The following is an 18,080-nucleotide window of genomic DNA, read 5'->3' on the forward strand; positions in this document are numbered from 1 at the left end:
AGTAAAGTCAAAGCAAATAGTTGCTGTGTACTGTACAATTGCTCAAAGACAAATCACAGTTGTCATCCCAATATTTCTTTCTCTCAGACAGACTGCCAAAGGCTGAATAACTGTTAACTCCACACAGTAGAGGGTCAGGAGCAGCTCAACGTTTGTTTGCTTTTTTTAAAAGGACATTGATCGTTAACATACTCATTACTTACAAATTTCTAAAGGAAGGGTGGTATGTAAATGCCCTCAAGGCTCAGAAGGATCTATCCGACTTAAAAAGAAGAACACTACAAACATTATTGAAATTGAGAAGGCAAGTGGAGAGAGTCATTGTACCTGGAGAGGACTTGATTAAAGCTCTCCATGCATGTTCATTTCACTGAACAAACAAAAATGAATGAGCACAGCTACATAACACCTTGATGGTCTCTGCTTGTTGTGCAACTAAATGGAAATAGGAGAATACAAGCAAATATCCCTGCTCTCAAATTTGGAGCAGAGGCATGGAAAAGAACCCCTGGGTTGCTAGGTCCACTTCCCTGCTTTTGCAAGTATCTCGTGCTGATACCCTCCTCATAAACTTACCCACAGCCCCCTGAACAGCTGGGCTAAGTCGTCCTGTGTTAGTTCCATGGAACTTCCCTTTTTCTGGCCCCTGCTTCACCCACGTGAAGGCTGTTTCAAGTCCTGCTTGCTCTGTAGGTTATGAGTCACCTTAAGGATAAGTTGGTACCTATTTGATAGCATGCTACCCTTGTCCTCTATGTTATATAGCTCCCTTCTCCACTAGCATTTCATTATCTCCATTGTCTCCTAGCCTTATGATGCATCTTTATACACTTATGCAACCCACTTTTTAATGGGCTTTTATTGTCTCCTTTCAGAGGCTTAGTCTGCTCTTCTTTTCCCTTTTAGCACTTTAGGAGCCTTTCTCTATTAAAGTTTGAATTCAGCCTTCTCAAGCATTGGTGGCTAGAACTGTGCAGTCACCCCCATGACATGCCACCTTGCAGTAGTGTTAATAGTTCCCAATCTATACTGGAAATACTTTATCTAATACATTCAGTCATGCTTGTCTTTTCATGCCCGTATCATGTTTGTGTCTCAGCCATTCTATGAAAAGCTAATACAACCCAATATTCATACCTTTGATCTTTTCCAAACGATGAGTTCCAAGTTTATAGCAAATGTTTATTGCTCTTTATTTGCCAGATGCATTGCCCTCCAACTTAAAGCATTAAATTCATTTCTATTCTATTCTTCAGAATTCTTCAGAATTATCCAGTTCTTCTGGTACTGTTTTCTGATCCTGCTCTCTATTGGCAATGTTTTACAACATTATCAAATGCACTCCTAATACTTATTCTGAAGTTATTGATGAAAATACTAAAGCAACTCTACCCTAAGATGGATCCTTGAGGAACTGCACAAGAAACCTTTCACTACTCTGAGAGCCTTTTTCAACACTATCCTTTGCTTTTCTCTTGAGACAGCTTCCTTATCCAACCCATAGTTTCTTTTTTAATCCTCATTTTCTTCAGCTTAGTTTTCCCGTGAGGCACAGTATGAAATGCTTTAGTAGGGTGAGATCAGCTCTGCCAGTGGTGGATTAACTCTGGAGAGTCAATTCAGGTGTAGTAACATATATTAGCTCTAGTAGTAACATATATTAGCTCTAGTTTATTGAAATTTGTACTGCTTTTAATACAAGTCTGGAAGCTGTATCTCTGGTTCTGCATGTCACAGAGTCCGAGTTATTGGGCTCTACTGGACCAGAGCTGGCTCAGAACAGCTCAAATTATATTACATCTGTATTATCAAATTATATTATAGCCTATTTTACTCCAAGGGTTCCCCAGTCATCCACACTGCATGAATGTGAGTCTACTGCCAAGCTTCAATTCAGAGTGAACCAGTTGGATTCCTTGGCAAGAAACCCAGTATAGAATAGATGGTTCATTCAGGCTCCTTGTGCCACTGTTAAGTAGCCCAGAAGCTCTGCGCTGCCAGCGGTCAGTGCAACAGTGCAGAAAAAAATTAAAACAAACACAAATTGGCATACATAAAGAGAAAACCACAAACTGATGTTGTGTTGCAGTTTGGCACAAGATGAGCTGAAGTGAATGTTAAGCTGCAAGATCACCACAGAAGTCTCCAGCCCTGCCTGGATCTGGAGATGCCGTAGGCCCACTGGGGCTACAAGCTTGCAGTATCTCTTAGCTTCCTTGGCCATGGAGGGAAGCAGTGATGGAAGGGAGGAGCTGTTCTCAAGTGTTACACAACTGCCTGCCATTTTCCCAACATCCCTGCCATTGCCCTGTGAGAGGTTGTCTGGCATGATGAAGGTCTGGCTCTGATGAGTGTCTTGGTCTGGATATGCTTGTTTGAAGGAGAGGAGGAAGGGTGAAATACTGGACCGGGAAAACCAGTAAGGAGTATTTGTTGTGCAACAGTGGGAAGCCTCTGCCAGACCAGAGACAGGTACCTACCTCCCTGCTGCACACTACTCACACCCGAGGAGGAGGATGGCCTCTTTAATCCGTGGGTTCCTGTGACCAGCCATCAGCTGGAGAATACGACTACCAACATGCCTTTTCCCTGTCCCTATTTCTGCATGTAGCTGATGCCATATTGTTGATCAGTATGAGAGTGGTGCTGCATATTCTGGAAGACAGATTTCCTCACTCACTCCCTTTCCTACCCTCAAAAGGTACAGCTCAGCTGTTAGGACAGGGTATGTGCCATGTGACATACTTAGCTCAAAGGCCAAGTGATAACGCTTGGAAATACAAAACAAAATTGTACTGCAGCTTGATAAAGCATATGGTATACTAGTGTATAATAGTGATTTTTTTTTAAAAAATAGCACTATACAACATCAGTAAAGTAGGCTTGAAAAGAATTAAGAACAGGTTAATTGAGAGACCTCAGAAAGCAGACATCAGTTGATAATTGCCATTAAATCAACACATTTCTAGAAGGGATTTTCAGGGAGTTGTATTAGACCCAATGCTATTTCACTTTTTCATCATCAGTTAGGACTAGATACAAAATCTTTTCTTAAAGATATCCATACAATGCAAAGACTGGGGAAAGAAATGATGATGGCAAAGCAATTGGAGTGAACTGGATTGCTTGGTAACTTCAACTCTTTCAAGCTTTATATGTTTTAATATAACAAATGCAAAGTTACACACTGTAAAATAATAATACTACCGTGAAAAGGAATGCAAGACATACTTACAAAATATCAAAATGTACCTGGAAGGCATTCCTTTTGGAATGGATTTGGGATAAAAGCAGAGCAGCAGATCATCCAAAGCTCCCAGTGTTGGCATGTGGCAGAAGGGATGTTATAACTGAACGAGGCAGCATGAGGAGAGAGAATGATGAAAGCATCTGGCATAGGTAAGTACTTTAGTGTTAGCTATGTCATACTGTAGTCAGTGTTTTAAAAATCTGTTTGAAAATGGGTAGAGTTAAAAGTTAAAAATATTTTTTTTTTTAGTGGCTGGAGAGAGCAGGTAGCTGAAAACTTCAATCAGTTTAGCTCCTTAAAGGTAATTGAGAAGTGACTTATTTTAGAGTGCAGAGTATCTTCCCAGAGGAAAAATAAACAGGAAGTAAAGTGGTCTTTCCCTTGGCAAAGACAGACATGGTAAGACCAAAGAGCTAGAAGCTGTAGCCAAGCAAATGCTGATTAGAAATTAAACACGCATGTGATGTGCCTAATGGTGGTGGTGCTTACATGTTGGTCTCAGTGGGGGAACAAAGTGAATTTTGCATTTATACTCAATTCAAGGATAAACTCTTTTCTGGAAAGCAAGACTGATGCTGCAGATCTCGATAAAAGGGGAACTGGGAGAAATACTGTGACCTGTATAACACAGGAGGTCAGACTAGATGATCTAACTGTCCCTTCTGGCCTTAAACTCCATTGGTCCATGAAGCGGTCACCTTTTCATTTCAATGGCTTTTTAGTCAGTTAACTTAGCTCTGTTAACAATGTTTTCTTGGTACCTATGTGACTCACCGATAATGCATACTTGAGAAAGCATCCATTATTTGCAAAGCCTGTCTTGGTTTTTTTTATTTGGGCAAAATGGGAAGCTGAGAACAGATGATTGATGGCTTTTTCTGTTTATTTGCTAAAAGATGTCAAGCAGCTTATTTACTGACTCAACTCCTGCAGCAACTTGTTAGTTTGAGCAGTGTAAACACATCTTAACAACCTTTAGTAATTGTGGGCAGAAAGACATCGTGAGCGTGATGAAAACTGACAGCACTGATTTCCATTCCTGTGATTTTTTTAACAGTACTTATAAAGACAAGTAAAGTATTTTCTTCAGGTGTTTTGGAGACCAAAACTTCCACTAACAGTTTGTTGGTACTCGTATTTCAAATGTACCACTTGCTTGGCAAAAAAAGTTAATATTGAACTCCTTTTCTCTTGAATGACTTTATAGCCCCTGTTTATACACCCATGTAAATGATGGTGCTATACCTTCGATAAACACATACTTGGTAGATTTTGGAAAGAGAAAGATCATTAGTTATGGAGAGAGAAGGCTCTCTGGTGTGCTAGCTTACAAAGACAAAAGGAAGCTACTTTAAATGAAGCCTAAACTTCAGAGAAATTCCATGTATTTATGTATTCCTCAAATAAGGAAATAACAACAAAATTAGTATGACTTTTCTGAGAAGACAGGAGGAGTCCAATTATCTGCTGCATTTTCTAAGCAGTAATCTGATAGAAAAATGATTTTTAAAATAGTATTGAAAACTATATGAAGCATCAAGAATAATTTATATATTTTCAGTGAGTAGTAGCATGGGGAATTTCATAGAAATGTGAGACTGGAAATCACTGAGCCCAATCTCGCCCACATTTTAATCATTTTTAAGCCATTCAGAAACTTGCCACACTCACCTACTAATCCTGATGAAAAAGTATTTCCAAACATAAGTCCTGTAATGAAAGGAATGTTTGCAATTTGTGGTCTAAGTAACTTACTCCTGACTGATTTACTTTGATGCCAGCGTTGACCCGACCATAAAGATCCTCCATTCCTGCTTATTCTTTCAATGTCATTTCTGTTTTAAATCCATCACTTAAACACAGATGACCAGAACTATATGAAGTTTCCCCAGTGCCTTGTTCAATGGAATTAATACCTTCCTGAGACCCCGTTTCTCTTCCTCATGATCTCATCACAGTGGTGGTTCAGGATAATCTTACAGTTATCTAGTAAATCTGTGGTCTTTTTCCTGCTGTCGCGACAAATAATGATGCCTGTTTGATACCCATTCTTAGGCTATCTTGAACTTACTCCAGGCGTAGCATCAGTAAACTTATTTTCAAGTGTCACTGCTATAAGATGGGAAATACAATTCAATATAATTAATAGAATTACTTTCCACTAATTTGGAAAAGCACTTATAGGATATGATCTTTGAAAAGTTTGTGGGTTATTTAAAGTTCATTAGGAATGAATACAATTATGAATGCAATTATTTTGTTTGCCTTGTTAGTGCCAGGGTCTACAAAAAGCAGGCTGAATTTATGGTAAAATGAGTTGTTTATGCTGAAATCAGATATGCCAGTCATATTCCCTATTAATATCACTGGTTTCTTCCTGAGACTCATTAGTATAAGTGGATACTTCCTAGCTCTAGGAATAGTATTTGCTGTGTGTTCAGGGAGGGGAAGACACTGACCACCAGAGGAAATAACAGTGTCGATAAGGGATAAACATAGAAAGACCTACATCTAAATCCGGTAGTAGTCGTTATACTATAACCTAAATAGAAGGAGTGGGGCCAGTCCTTTTTATCCTCAGTTAACCTTATACATCAATATAGTTGTGCTTATGTTCATATAGGATGTTCTACAGTGTCCAATTTGCAAATTCAGTACGATATAGATAATCATGACCTTCACATAGTGAATGTAATTTTGTGTCCTGGTGTGTGTTTTGTGTTTAGTCTGTGTTCATACAGTAACTCTTTCTTCAATTAGATTGTAGGAAATCATATGATTTGAATATGTCTGGTTACGTGGTTTATTTTAATGAGCTTTGAAAATTTGTTTGTTTTGAAAATTAGTTGCTTTAGTAACTAATTTACCTGCTTTATTTTTTGCATGAAGGTAATGCATTTTCATAGTCAGCTTTCAGTATATGTTTACTGGAGGTTCCAATCCAATATTCCTTTAAAATTTGCATTAAAGGTGTATTTCTTCAAGCTACTGTGCATCAGTGTGTTAGTCTTGAAGAACTGGACAAGGTCACCTGCCTTTAAGTTATTTGAAAAGTTGTTTTGACTTGCTGGAAATGTTAATTGTTTAAAAATATTTAGTGTATGCAGTTTGATATTCTTGCTAACATCAAGATTATACAAGTTTTTAAATTAATCTCCTGAAGTTCTATGTCATGATGAATGCATCAAGTGGGCAAGAAGTATCAGCAGAAGTTTCTGCATGTGATGTGTTTTCCTGTGATTCATGTGATCTACAAACATGCACAGAAAATGAGGAAACAGCGCTTTTGAGGTCCTCATTCACTTTGTATTATTAGCTGTAGAAGTCCTCTGCAAATTATTTGATCTGTGACTCAAACTTAATGTCAAAATACTTAATATATGATTATGTGGAACCATTTATGCACATTATTTCCATCCCATGGTTTAGGCTCTAGGACAAGAGCCTTGTTAAATGGACAAGTTCAGATAGCTATACTGAAGTCAGTCCAAGTGATAAAAATGAAGTAGTTAGACAAATATATGTAATTTACTCATTAAAATTTTGTTTGTAAAAAATTTCAATTGTTCTCTACTGTCTCTCATGACTACTCCTGGGATATAGTCCTATGGATTTTTATTAATTTAAAAATAAATTGCATTTAATTGCCCTGTGAGATTTTTAGTTACATTTATTTTACCTTTGCTGTTTGCTCTCCTTTGAAGTCCATTCTGTAGAATGAGTGATCCTCATTTCGTTTGTGCTTACTTGCTCTTATGTGGAGTTTTTAGTAGGTTTGTATCAATTTAGTTGTAACAACTTTATTTCGTGGTGCTATTTTTCACTATGTATTGAAAAGAACCATTAGATTCAATCTTATCATTGAAGAGCAGGGAAAGGGGTAGAGAAACTAGTTACTTGAACAATTGTTGTGTCTTGCAATCTTCTTCTTTTTAAATCTACCTAAAATTTAGGATCTTATTTAGATAAAACATGTTTGGAATTTTAACTACTGCAAAATGCAGGAATCTTGCTGATGTAGTGACAGTAATGACTCATCTCGTGAGAATGGCATTGTATTGAACGTACAATAACAGAAAAGGTCTCTAGTGTATGCTGTCTTTGTATATCCGACCTTGAAGAGAATTAGAAGTTGCTTGTTGCAGAAGTTGAGCATCTGATACATTGATGCACCTGTTAGTTCTCACATATTAAATTGGAAAATGTTTATAGTGATCAGTGATTCTTTTGTCAATTAAATATTTTCTATTTCTAGTGATCTGGACATTCAGCTGCATTTATGTGTATTACGTGATTGTCGTTAGCACGTGGAATTGTTTATACAGAAAATTATAACTTTGCACTGCTCCCGTTCCTTTCTCGCATCATGTTCTCTTACTATAGTTGAATGTATTTATTGTGTTTTATTTCTCACTGACACAATCTTGGTTTGTATGCTATATCATATAGAGACCATGAACCAAGCAACACCTGCTAGAAAACTGGAAGAGGTTCTTCACCTGGCAGAACTCTGTATCGAAGTGTTGCAGCAAAATGAAGAACATCATTCAGAGGTGAGGCCGTAACTGCGTTTGCCATAGAGAATGATTTGTTCCTGCGTTTTTTTCTCCCCTGATGCGAAGCAATTCTGTCAAGAAACATTTTAGCTTTATTTTCTGACATATGTTTAAGGCAGTTCACATTTACAGAGGAATAAGAGACTTGAAGCTTATGAAAACTGAAGTGAAATAAAACTCTACTTGAATTCGCTTGAATGAACTGTAGGTTTAGAAGTGAAAATTGAAGAGCATAAAATAGAGAAACAACCTCTGTGCTGGAGGTGGTGAAATGGTATGGAAAACATTCATAGCCTTATACAGCTGTTCCTTCCAGTTTTTCACCTCTCATTCAAAATAGGAAGAAAATAGTACGAAATGCTAGTTTCCATCATGCTATATGGATCTTGATTTCAGCATAAAGATAATGATAGATAAAGTAATCACATTTGTGTTGCTCTGCCTTTGATTGGAATAGTACTGCTTTTAAACTTGCAGGTTTTAAAATGTCATTATAAGATAGAAGAGAGAAGAGAAGGTGAAACATATTTCTTACTCTCAAGTCTTTTGCTTTGTGATACAGAAAACATAATATTTAGAATATTTAGAACTATAGTACCTTTTATAGCAAGGTATTAGAAAAATAATCTTGACCAGGTACGTATAATTATATATATTATTAACCTTTAATTTATAAATCTAGTTTTCTAAGGTTCCTGAAATTGCTTTAAAAATGTTCACCAAAAAATCAGTAAATACTTTTGAGGAAAATACGCAAAGGGATAAACATGATTTAGTGTATGTAGTTATAAATATGATCATTCAAAACATCTGGTTTTATATCACACTATGGAATCTAGTTTTTAGCTTACATCTGCCATGTGTGAACTTGTTATAGATATTTTATCTTATACTGAAGAAACAGCTGTTTCCATGATTTGAAATGAATTCCCTTGAGGTCCCATTCTACACTACTGTTGCCACTGTGTTACTCTGTAATGATTACTTAATAAAATGTATATATTGTTCTTCTTTGTCTTTTGAGAAACTGTATTAATATAAGAATATTAGGCTGCTTTGGTAAAAACACAGACAAAATGGTGATCAAATGATACTGTATATGATTAAACATCATGTGCATAGATTGCTTTCTGTACTACTTATTTGCAGTCAGAGATGTGATGTTTTTCAGAAGGGTGAATATATTTCGTATTTGTCTCAAGGAAAATCAGTTCAGTAAGAGTTTCCAATCTAAGAAATCCTGAAAAGACCAACTATAAATTTAAAATTATTTTCCCCTTCCTTGATTCAGGTCATAAATGTTCAATATTAATGAAATTTATAAAACATGCAGACTTTCGATATTAAAATGTATGTGAGAAAACAATCACAAAAATTATGCATTCTCCTATTCAAAACTGAAGATTAAGTGTGGTAACTTTACATCATAATTTTAAGTAAATGTTCAGTGTTTGATGATGCAGTGGAAGAAAAGGATCAGTAGTCTCTAATGTAGTACCATCACATTTTTTAATACTAGTTTTTTCTTTTTTTAATGTATAACACTTCCAAATTTCTGGGATTCCCACAGGGAAGAGAGGTATGTTATTCATGATCAATTAAACATTATTTTTCACCATTTATAGCATGGAACTGTGCACTGAATGTGCAGCATAAATTGTTCTGATGATTTCTAGTTTTGTATCACCACATTTTTGTATCTTTCTATAATCTAAGAACGTTAGTCTTTCTTTAATCAGGTCAATGTTTTGGTTCTCTTAAAATGTATGTCACCAACTGCTGATTGCCTTTAGCCTGTTTTCGTATTATCCATAATGACTAAACAACAATCTTAGCTGTTGTATTTGTTTTTCCATTCTGCTGACTTGCTGGCCCCAGCAGTGGTGGGTAATTCTTGAGAGGGTCAACAGAATTTTTGTCTGGATTCAAAATGTAATTTGCAAAGGGGAAGAAGATAGAAAAAAGAATGTGCTAGTTTTCTCAGTTTTTTTGTTTTTACTTTGTTTATTTTGAGTTTTTGGTAATATTTTCTGAAAAGAGTTTTGTTTACCTAGAAGGGACACCTGCCATTGCCTGTGTACATTTTTTTTCTTCTTTCTTTATTTCTTTGCAGTTAGTTATTTTCTAGGGTAAGACGGTTGTTCCTTTAATGAGATCCCATTTAAACAGGATTTACTAATGAGAAACTTCTTCCAAACTGAGGGAAAAGACTCCATTTCAAACACTTGCCAAAATTTTTGAAGCCTCCTCTATCCTTTTCACTGTGATGCCAATCAGCATCCTTAAGTCTTGACATTGCAATGCACCAAGTGCCTTTCAGTAATAGCAGAGGATGCTCAGCATTTCTTTAAAAGCTCTCTCCAATTCATCTTTTCTCCTTTTAAGCTGCAGTCGTTCACCCCATATCAAAAAGAATTACAGGCAGTCATCGGAAAGTCCAGGATGCAAGAACATGTTTTGGTCCCGTTTTCAAAAGCATTCTCGTATTTGACGCCTTTCAGGTCTGGGTGCATAATTCTACATACCTAGGACCTACTTTTCAGAAATGCAAGTGAAGATTTGAATGACTGTAGCTGAAGTTGTGGGAACTCAGCACGTGTTTAGATCAAGCTATATGTGTCTCGTGTTAGTAACTCAAAAATTGAGATATTCAAAAGTAGGGGGCTACTTTTGAAAGCAAAGGCATTTTCCTACCCAGGATATGTGAGTATTTCTCACCATCAGATATTTTCATTAACTCTAAACAAAACAGTCTCAGCAGTGTATGATATTCATCTTCTTTCATAGGCTCACTCCACCTTCATCTTTAACTCCAGGATCATATAGCGCTCTCTGATCCAATATTCTACTTCAACAGCTACCTTTCAAAGCCCAGATTTAAATCTCAGTAAGAAGGTACAAAAGGTAGATGTGAAGCTGCCTTTAACGTAGAGCTATCTTTAATTGCTAACATGCTGTTTTTGCACCAATTTCTTCTTTTGAGCGATGATTACCTAAGAAAGTAAGTTTTAATTGAAGAAAACTGTATATTCTAACATACTGTTAAGTTACTGGATATCAACATAGACGTTAGTGAACTTCTAAAGTTGTGTTTATAACATTGGCTGAAGGAAAACTGGATGCCCTCATCATGAGAAATCTACATCTTTAAGGCAAAATGAGGAATTAAAAACAAGTTCTGCATCATTTTAAAAAAACCCTAACAGTTCAAGGAGTAATATTTCACGTGAAAACCATCCCTTCTGATTAACAAATGGGAGCAAAATTCATATGCAGAAATGTATTTGAAAAGTAATTTAATCTGATTACTGATAGCATTAGAAAGGAATGAAATCAAAACAAGCATAGTGTTATTTTTCAAGGATGAGGCCTTCTTTTTTTTTTTCCTTGCTGTCTGGCAAAAAGAGCTGCAGTGCTTTATGTGCCTTTTAGAAAGGAGCTCTTAGGAAGTCTTTTGGTGAGGGAGGTTGTTTTGGTTTTTAGTTTCGTATTTTTGTTCCAATGATACCATCTTTGCCAATATAATTTTTTTGATTTCTTACATTTTTGATGCAAGGGTTTATAAAATGTTTGCACATGTTTCCCTTGGTCTCTTCATCCCCCTGAATGAGATAAGACATAAAGTGGCATATCCAAATGTATTTTGCTACAGATACAATATATCGCTTTGCTTTGTGACTTGTGTATATTAATGCTATTTTGGCATGTTTACAGGCATTCGCTTGGTGGCCAGAGTTATTGGCTGAGCATGCAGAGAAGTTTTTGTCTCTTTACTCTGTTGATATGGATTCAGCACTTGAGGCACAGCCACAGGACTCCTGGGACAGCTTCCCACTTTTCCAACTGCTGAATAACTCACTCAGAAGTGACAGTAAGATCTTAAGATTTTTGCTTAATGCGTGTATAGGATTTTTCAATTTCCTCACAACTTAGAAATGTGTTTTTAATGAATATAATCCCAAAGTAAAAGTGGCACTGCCCAAGTTTATGATAGATATATCGGTGCTCCATTTCTTGGAAATTAAGCAGTTTCTCTCTCTCTCCTTGCATCATTTAATTCCTTATTTCGAGCAGATCCCTTAACCATTCTCAGTTTGCTCACTTTTAAAGCAATGCATACAAGTAGCGTAGTATGTTTTTAATATTTCATGTTTAATCTATACTGCTGAAATAAAGTTGTGGTTATGATTTCCTTCTAAGCTTTCATTTAAACTACTTTTAGACCAGTTATTATGTTCCTAAAGGTATTGCAGGCTTAGTGTTAATGGGGTAAGAGATGCACAACAAAGCAGAATGTTTTTTTCACTTGGTGTATTATTTTATTATTTGTATTGGGATCAGAATTCAAGATACCTCTGTTATCTTGCTTATATTTTTCTTCAAAGAGCTATTTTTATTTTCTTTCTGTAATAGTTATATCTTAAAAATTTTTTATATGAAGGTGATTTTAATTATGGAATTAAGGACATTCTCAATGAAACCCAAAAAAATGGAATAGATATTGTTTTAAAAAAACATTAAGTTGCACCTTATTTTAAAGGCACATAATTTTTTCTAACACTTTAAGGCATCGTGAAGACAAAATTATATTTGTGTTATATTTTAGCTCTTTATTCATATTCTGTAAGTAAAAGAATGAGAAAATGACCTGCTATTTTTAATTATTTTGGAGAGACAAATGCTGTTTTTATTGCATGGTTCAGGTTATTCCAAGCTTTGATTTTTTCTTATAAAATTTGCCTGTGAACAACAGGTCATTTTTAACTCGTTCTGGAAAACACATTTAATTTCTGTGGAAATTCAGTGACTGCTAAGAATTTTATCTCCCTGTATGGAAACTGCATGACTGAAAGAACGGAAATAGTATTCAAGAGCTTTCTCCACGTTCACACATATTGCAACTTATATTATTCATCATTGTTATGATTGTTACCTTCAGCTGCCAAGTATTTATCGAAACGTATAGGTCATCTCAGTATAGTACCTATCAGACATAGCACCATATGATGAAAAGGAGCAACTAGCAAATTTACAATTCATTGCAACACCATACATGACTAACTTTTTGAAGGGAAAGGGGCAAATGGACAGGCCACTAATTAAAGTTTAATCGTGAACATGATTGTTGAGAGTCATTGTTTCTGCACCTCATTGGATGTTGTCTGGGGCAGAGCAAAAGAACGTTAGCACCCAGTGTTAGGGGTCTCTTTTCATGAATGTTTAATTGTGTTTCTATACCCTGACATTTAGCAGCACAGGAAATGCCAAGTTCCTTATCATTTCTTTTTTTCACATAGATTCTTAGTGACAGAAAATGTGTTTATTAGTCTTTCCCTTAGTTTAAGAAGTTATTAAAGATTGCTTATTCTGCATCCCTTGTTGGACAAACAGCAGCTACACAAGCATATTAAAATTGCCATGCTAGGGCTAATGTAAGCTCGATTTGGATAGCTTCTCAGAAGCGTGTAGGAATTGTTCCATCCTGAGGCCAGATCTCATAAGAGTTAGGTTCTGCATTACCTTAAATAGTTGTCTGATCTGGATTTGAAAATCTGGAGCCTATATTCAGGGCCTGGTGAGGATTAGGCAAGTATTTCAAAAAAAAAAAAAAAAAAAGAAAGAAAAAGGATTACATTTCCCAAGATGAGGAGAGTCAAGAGTTAGCCCTTAGGAAATGCTAACCACAGCCAACTGTGTCTGGAGTGTGACTCTGTTCTCGTAAGAAGAGGAGCTTCGAGGAGGAATCTGTATCTGTTCCTCAGAGCTTCCCTGCTCCCTTCATTACAAAGCTGCAAATCCATGCCTCCTGCGCTGGCATTACAACTTTTGCAATGTTTGCTGCACCTTCACTGTTCAATATAGGATACTATAGGATTCAATCTGGAATGCCATTCTCCCTATAAGATACGCTACTTGAATAAAATGTGGTTTGGGATCCAAGACATCGTTCTAAGCAGTGGATTTAAATCCATCCAGGATGAGGAATGAATTAAAGCCAGTTCTGTTCCTTGGAAATTTCTGTAACCCTACTCTGCTGTAGGTGCTTGCTACCATTTCCTTTGCCTTCACCTGCATTTTGAAATTAAAAGAAGGATTGCTCTTTCTACGTGGCTAATCCTGACAGTGTACTGAGCCCTTCAGTCCTGACTAGTTTCTAGATAATTGGTGAGGTTCCAGCTGAAATTATATACGTAACAGTATATAATTACTAGATACTCATGGAATGCAAAGGTCAAAGAGGAGAGACCTAGAGAAGTTGAATGTTTCTCTGGTTAGTTCCCTGGGCCATTGACTCTGTGGGTTGTAGACTAGAATTCTGGATTTGAGCAACTAAGGTTTGCTCACTGTGGGAAGCTGCTGTACCCTCTGGGTCTGGCCCATTGTGCCTCGTCATCTTTGGTGAGTATGCTGAAGCCACCAGTGGAAATTGTACCTGCAAAGGCAAGCTGTGTGATACGTAGTCATCTCAATGTGTCTGGTGGCTGTCTTATCGTCTTGCATTTTCTGTTTACAAAACACAGATCTAAATCTGATGCAGTTAAAAAATTATTTAGTTTCTGAAAGCTATGAAGATATTTTGCAATAGTCTTCAAGAAGGATTTATGATATAAGTTTTAACTACTTTACTGTAACATTTGTGTTCCTTTCTCCATTGATTCCAACCTAACAGAGCTAATAGAAAGAAACGAGAGCCATCCTTAAATGCAGAGAGGTTACTGGTAGGCTGCAGATTATTTTCTCTTTCCTTAAAAGATTAAAGGGCTAATGATGCTAAATGATTAAATCAGCCTTAGGAAAGACATTTTATGAAAACTTGGGGAAATGTTTTTTCATGTCAAAGCAATTATTAGCAGGATTGTAAAACATTAACTGAAGGAAGAGAAATGATTGCTGTATGAAATGTCACACCTGTATACCAATTGCAGTAATTCCCCAATGGTAATAGATATAGTAAATGACAGTTTCTGGGGAGTAAAAGCCATCTGGAAAACTATACAGATTTCTCAGCCCCCTTCAAGAACTACTGGAAAGCAACCCTGGAAATTAGTCACCTTTTAATCAGTGGATGTGTTAGCAAGTGGCAAGTGACCATTCCAGCAAGAACTGATTCCCAGGTGAAACAGACCACAGTGCTTATTCTTTAATTAACAGTCTTTTCACATGGCAAGTGCATTAAAGCCATTACAAAGACCTAACCCATGCTTATATAATCAATTTTTCAGTCTTCCTAAGTGAAATAAATAATTCTGGCTTTACTCTTAAGTGAAAACCTTTTCCTGAAAACTATCACCTTCATAAAGATAGATTTAGAAAAAAATCTAAAAGGGAAAAACTGGAATGTGGTCTCATGAGGATAAAAAGGCTAGTGTTAATAATTAACAAGGAGAGTGAAGTGGAGTAAATTAGCCATAATAGAGCCCACAGTGACTGGCAAAGTCACCTCTCATTATCAAAAAACTCATTAGGAAATGAAGAGGTGGAAATCCCACTGGGTTATTCTCACTCTCCAGCTATATCAGAGATTACTTTTCAGATTTCTTTCAAATGAAGAACTGTTAGGTCACCATATTGCATATTAGGTTAATCTTCAGTGAAATTTGGAGGACTGACACCTGCGTGTTATTCTATCTCGAGAGCTTTAAATGAGCTCTAAATCTTAGATGCAGGAGTCAGTTTTCATGTAAACCTGACAGGAGTGAACTCCTAACAATAAAGAAACACTCTAGCATTTAGAGCATTATAGCAAACTTTCATGTAAGATTATTTTTACAAATGTGTCAATAAAATATAGTATTAGAAAGATAATGAGAATGCAGTCTTTTTCTACTGAAATAATATCAAATTTGTTTTATTTTACATAGAATACAAAGCATTGTACAAAATTCAAACAAAATACATCAAAGCCAATATCAATTTAACAATGAGGGAAAAAAGCATTGTATGATAGAGCGTGTAACTTTTCATGATGCAAAAGAGTTTTGATTTTTTATGTTTTTTGTTTTTTATTTTTTGGGTTTTTTTTGCCTGGCCTGGAACAAATAGGCAGCAGAAACATTTCTGGTCTAACTCTTGTTATGGGCATACACGGATCCATCTTAAGCAGTTTTCAGAAAAGTCTCGTCCAGTGAAGTAATAGATATGGCTAGAGAGAAAATCTGTAAATGGCAGTTCTCAAGTTCAAACCCCAAGACGTAATCTGTACTGTGTCTTCTCTGTTCAGTCTCCTCTGAGAGCAGTGAGAAGACAGTGATACTGCAGTCAAGTTGTGCTGGTGATCAGGTCACCCAGGAATTATGCATCTCTCTCACTGAGTTTCCTGCTGACCAGTTTGTGCTGCCGAAAAGGAAGGCATAGCATCCGACCTGCTATCTTAATTATTACTGCGAGCACCTTTTCTGTAGTTCTTGTTGTATAAAGCCTCCTGTCCATCGTATTTCAAATTCGGAGTGAAACTTCACTTTTCCTCCCAAAGGATTCTATTTTGAGTTACTTAAAACTTCATCATTTTTTCTGCCCTTATTTCGTGAAATTTAGGAGGTTTGTTCTGAGTATATCAGTGATTCTTCTTCTGTTATTTTAAGTCTAAGCTGAAGCATATTTTAGAAAATGGAGGGAGTGGCATGTTCCTCCTATCCTGCAAAATATTTCAGCTCCTCTGGAGAGCTAGCAAATGAGGGCTAGCAAATACCAAAATGTGATATGATAACACATTCGACATTTGGTGTGGAAATAGATAATAGGTAGTAGATAAGTAGCTTGTGGTTTTTCAAAAGGTAAACGTTTGAAAAAAATACCGTAGGTGCTTTTATAACTTATATTTTAATAATCTCCAAAATTTCTATTGTTTGTATGTGATTATGGCTGCCTTTATAAAGCTTTCGAGGTTGTACAGTGCTAACAGTACCTGTCTATAGTATCTGTCTCTGATAGCAAAATTGTTTTTTTCCAGGGTTGGGTATTTTTAGAGGGAAGAATGACCTGGTTGTCTTGGGGTTGTATCTCATTTTCTGTAAAGACTGTGTTACTTTTTGTCTCTAAATTATATTATGTAGGGGGCTGTCAGAGAGGGTGGTTTATATTTTCTGTAGTTGTTTAATTTTTCAGATTATACATTTTTTTGTTTAGTGCCTCAAGAAAGACATGAATTAATTTTTTTTTGGTTTAAGATGGAGTCAGAGATATCTGTTAGTGGCACATGTGCCTAATTCCGTGAGCAGTGTTTATGTGTTTGGCTTATTTTGAAACTTTTTGCAATTGTATATCTCACCATTCTGCTCTTTTCCTTTCCAAGTTTGCTTTCTATTCTAGTGTCAAACATCATTATGTTTTAGCAGCATCACTTGCTGACTTTATGTACTGCCCCGTTTGTTACTTGGCATTATTGTGTCAGTACTTTGTGACGAGCATTGGCCTGAATCAGAGGAAACTAGGAGTATTATAAGGTTAGCTCATGACCTTCCCTTTCCATCAAGTATCAGTCAGTGAAATGTCTGTATGCTTGCTCCAACGCGCCTGTAGTACACCTGTGGGCAGTCTGATGAAGTCAACATAGAAAAACCAGCATGTTGAGAGTTAGCCTCTTGAAAGCCATTGCCATTATCATGGCTATTGATTGAAAACAGGACTTCTCAGATATGTTTTTTTCCTCCAGTACTGTTGTTGCTAGTTAGAGAGTGACAAAGACCACCAGAGACAGCATCAGCTTCCTGCTCTGTTACAGGCTGTGTAGCATTTTGTATTAGGATTTGCATATACCTTCGTAGCCCCCATCTTAAGCTACAGGGTAGAGATAGAAAACTATTTGGATTTAAGATTACCACAGCAAAATTTTTACCCACGCTAATACCGCTCATCAGTACCTTATACATCTCGTTAATTTTAGTGGGAATCTTTTCTTGCATGACTTACTTATGAATTTTGCTCAGTCCTGCTAGGAACTGCCTTGAAATCATAACCTATCTTCAGTTTAGAGATATACATTTTGGTTACGAATAGTGAGAACTAATTTGAACGACATAATTCCTTACCGGGATATGCAACATCTGTTTTGACTGAATGGGAGTTTTAGGCACATTAAAATTCTGCAGTAAACTGCTTGTGTCATTCTATCTTATAAAAGTGAAATTCACTGCAGTTTCATTATCAAAGTGCTGAGAAGGAGATAAATTTTTATTCTTTTAATAGATTTTCAGCTTGCTTCCACATAATGCATCTCTAAAATTCACTTTTAAAAAATCTCTTGTATGTAAAATTACAAACTGATGTGTATATAA

The 18,080-nt window shown here is 36.3% G+C and overlaps 1 protein-coding gene across 15 annotated transcripts in view; it reads left to right on the forward strand.

Annotated features, from left to right (window-relative positions):
• CADPS2 (calcium dependent secretion activator 2) overlaps window positions 1–18,080 on the forward strand; it is a 333,791-nt gene that overhangs the window by 255,084 nt on the left and 60,627 nt on the right. For all 15 annotated transcript variants that reach the window (XR_011139141.1, XR_011139137.1, XM_068932158.1 and 12 more), the window contains 2 exons: window positions 7,700–7,803; window positions 11,521–11,677. Coding sequence is in view for 13 of the 15 variants with exons in the window: in XM_068932158.1 (XP_068788259.1) it covers window positions 7,700–7,803; window positions 11,521–11,677 (261 nt within the window). In the remaining 2 variants the exon portion in view is untranslated. The remainder of the gene's footprint in view (window positions 1–7,699; window positions 7,804–11,520; window positions 11,678–18,080) is intronic.

Source organism: Struthio camelus, chromosome 1, assembly GCF_040807025.1.
Source record: "Struthio camelus isolate bStrCam1 chromosome 1, bStrCam1.hap1, whole genome shotgun sequence".
Lineage (NCBI taxonomy): Eukaryota > Metazoa > Chordata > Aves > Struthioniformes > Struthionidae > Struthio > Struthio camelus.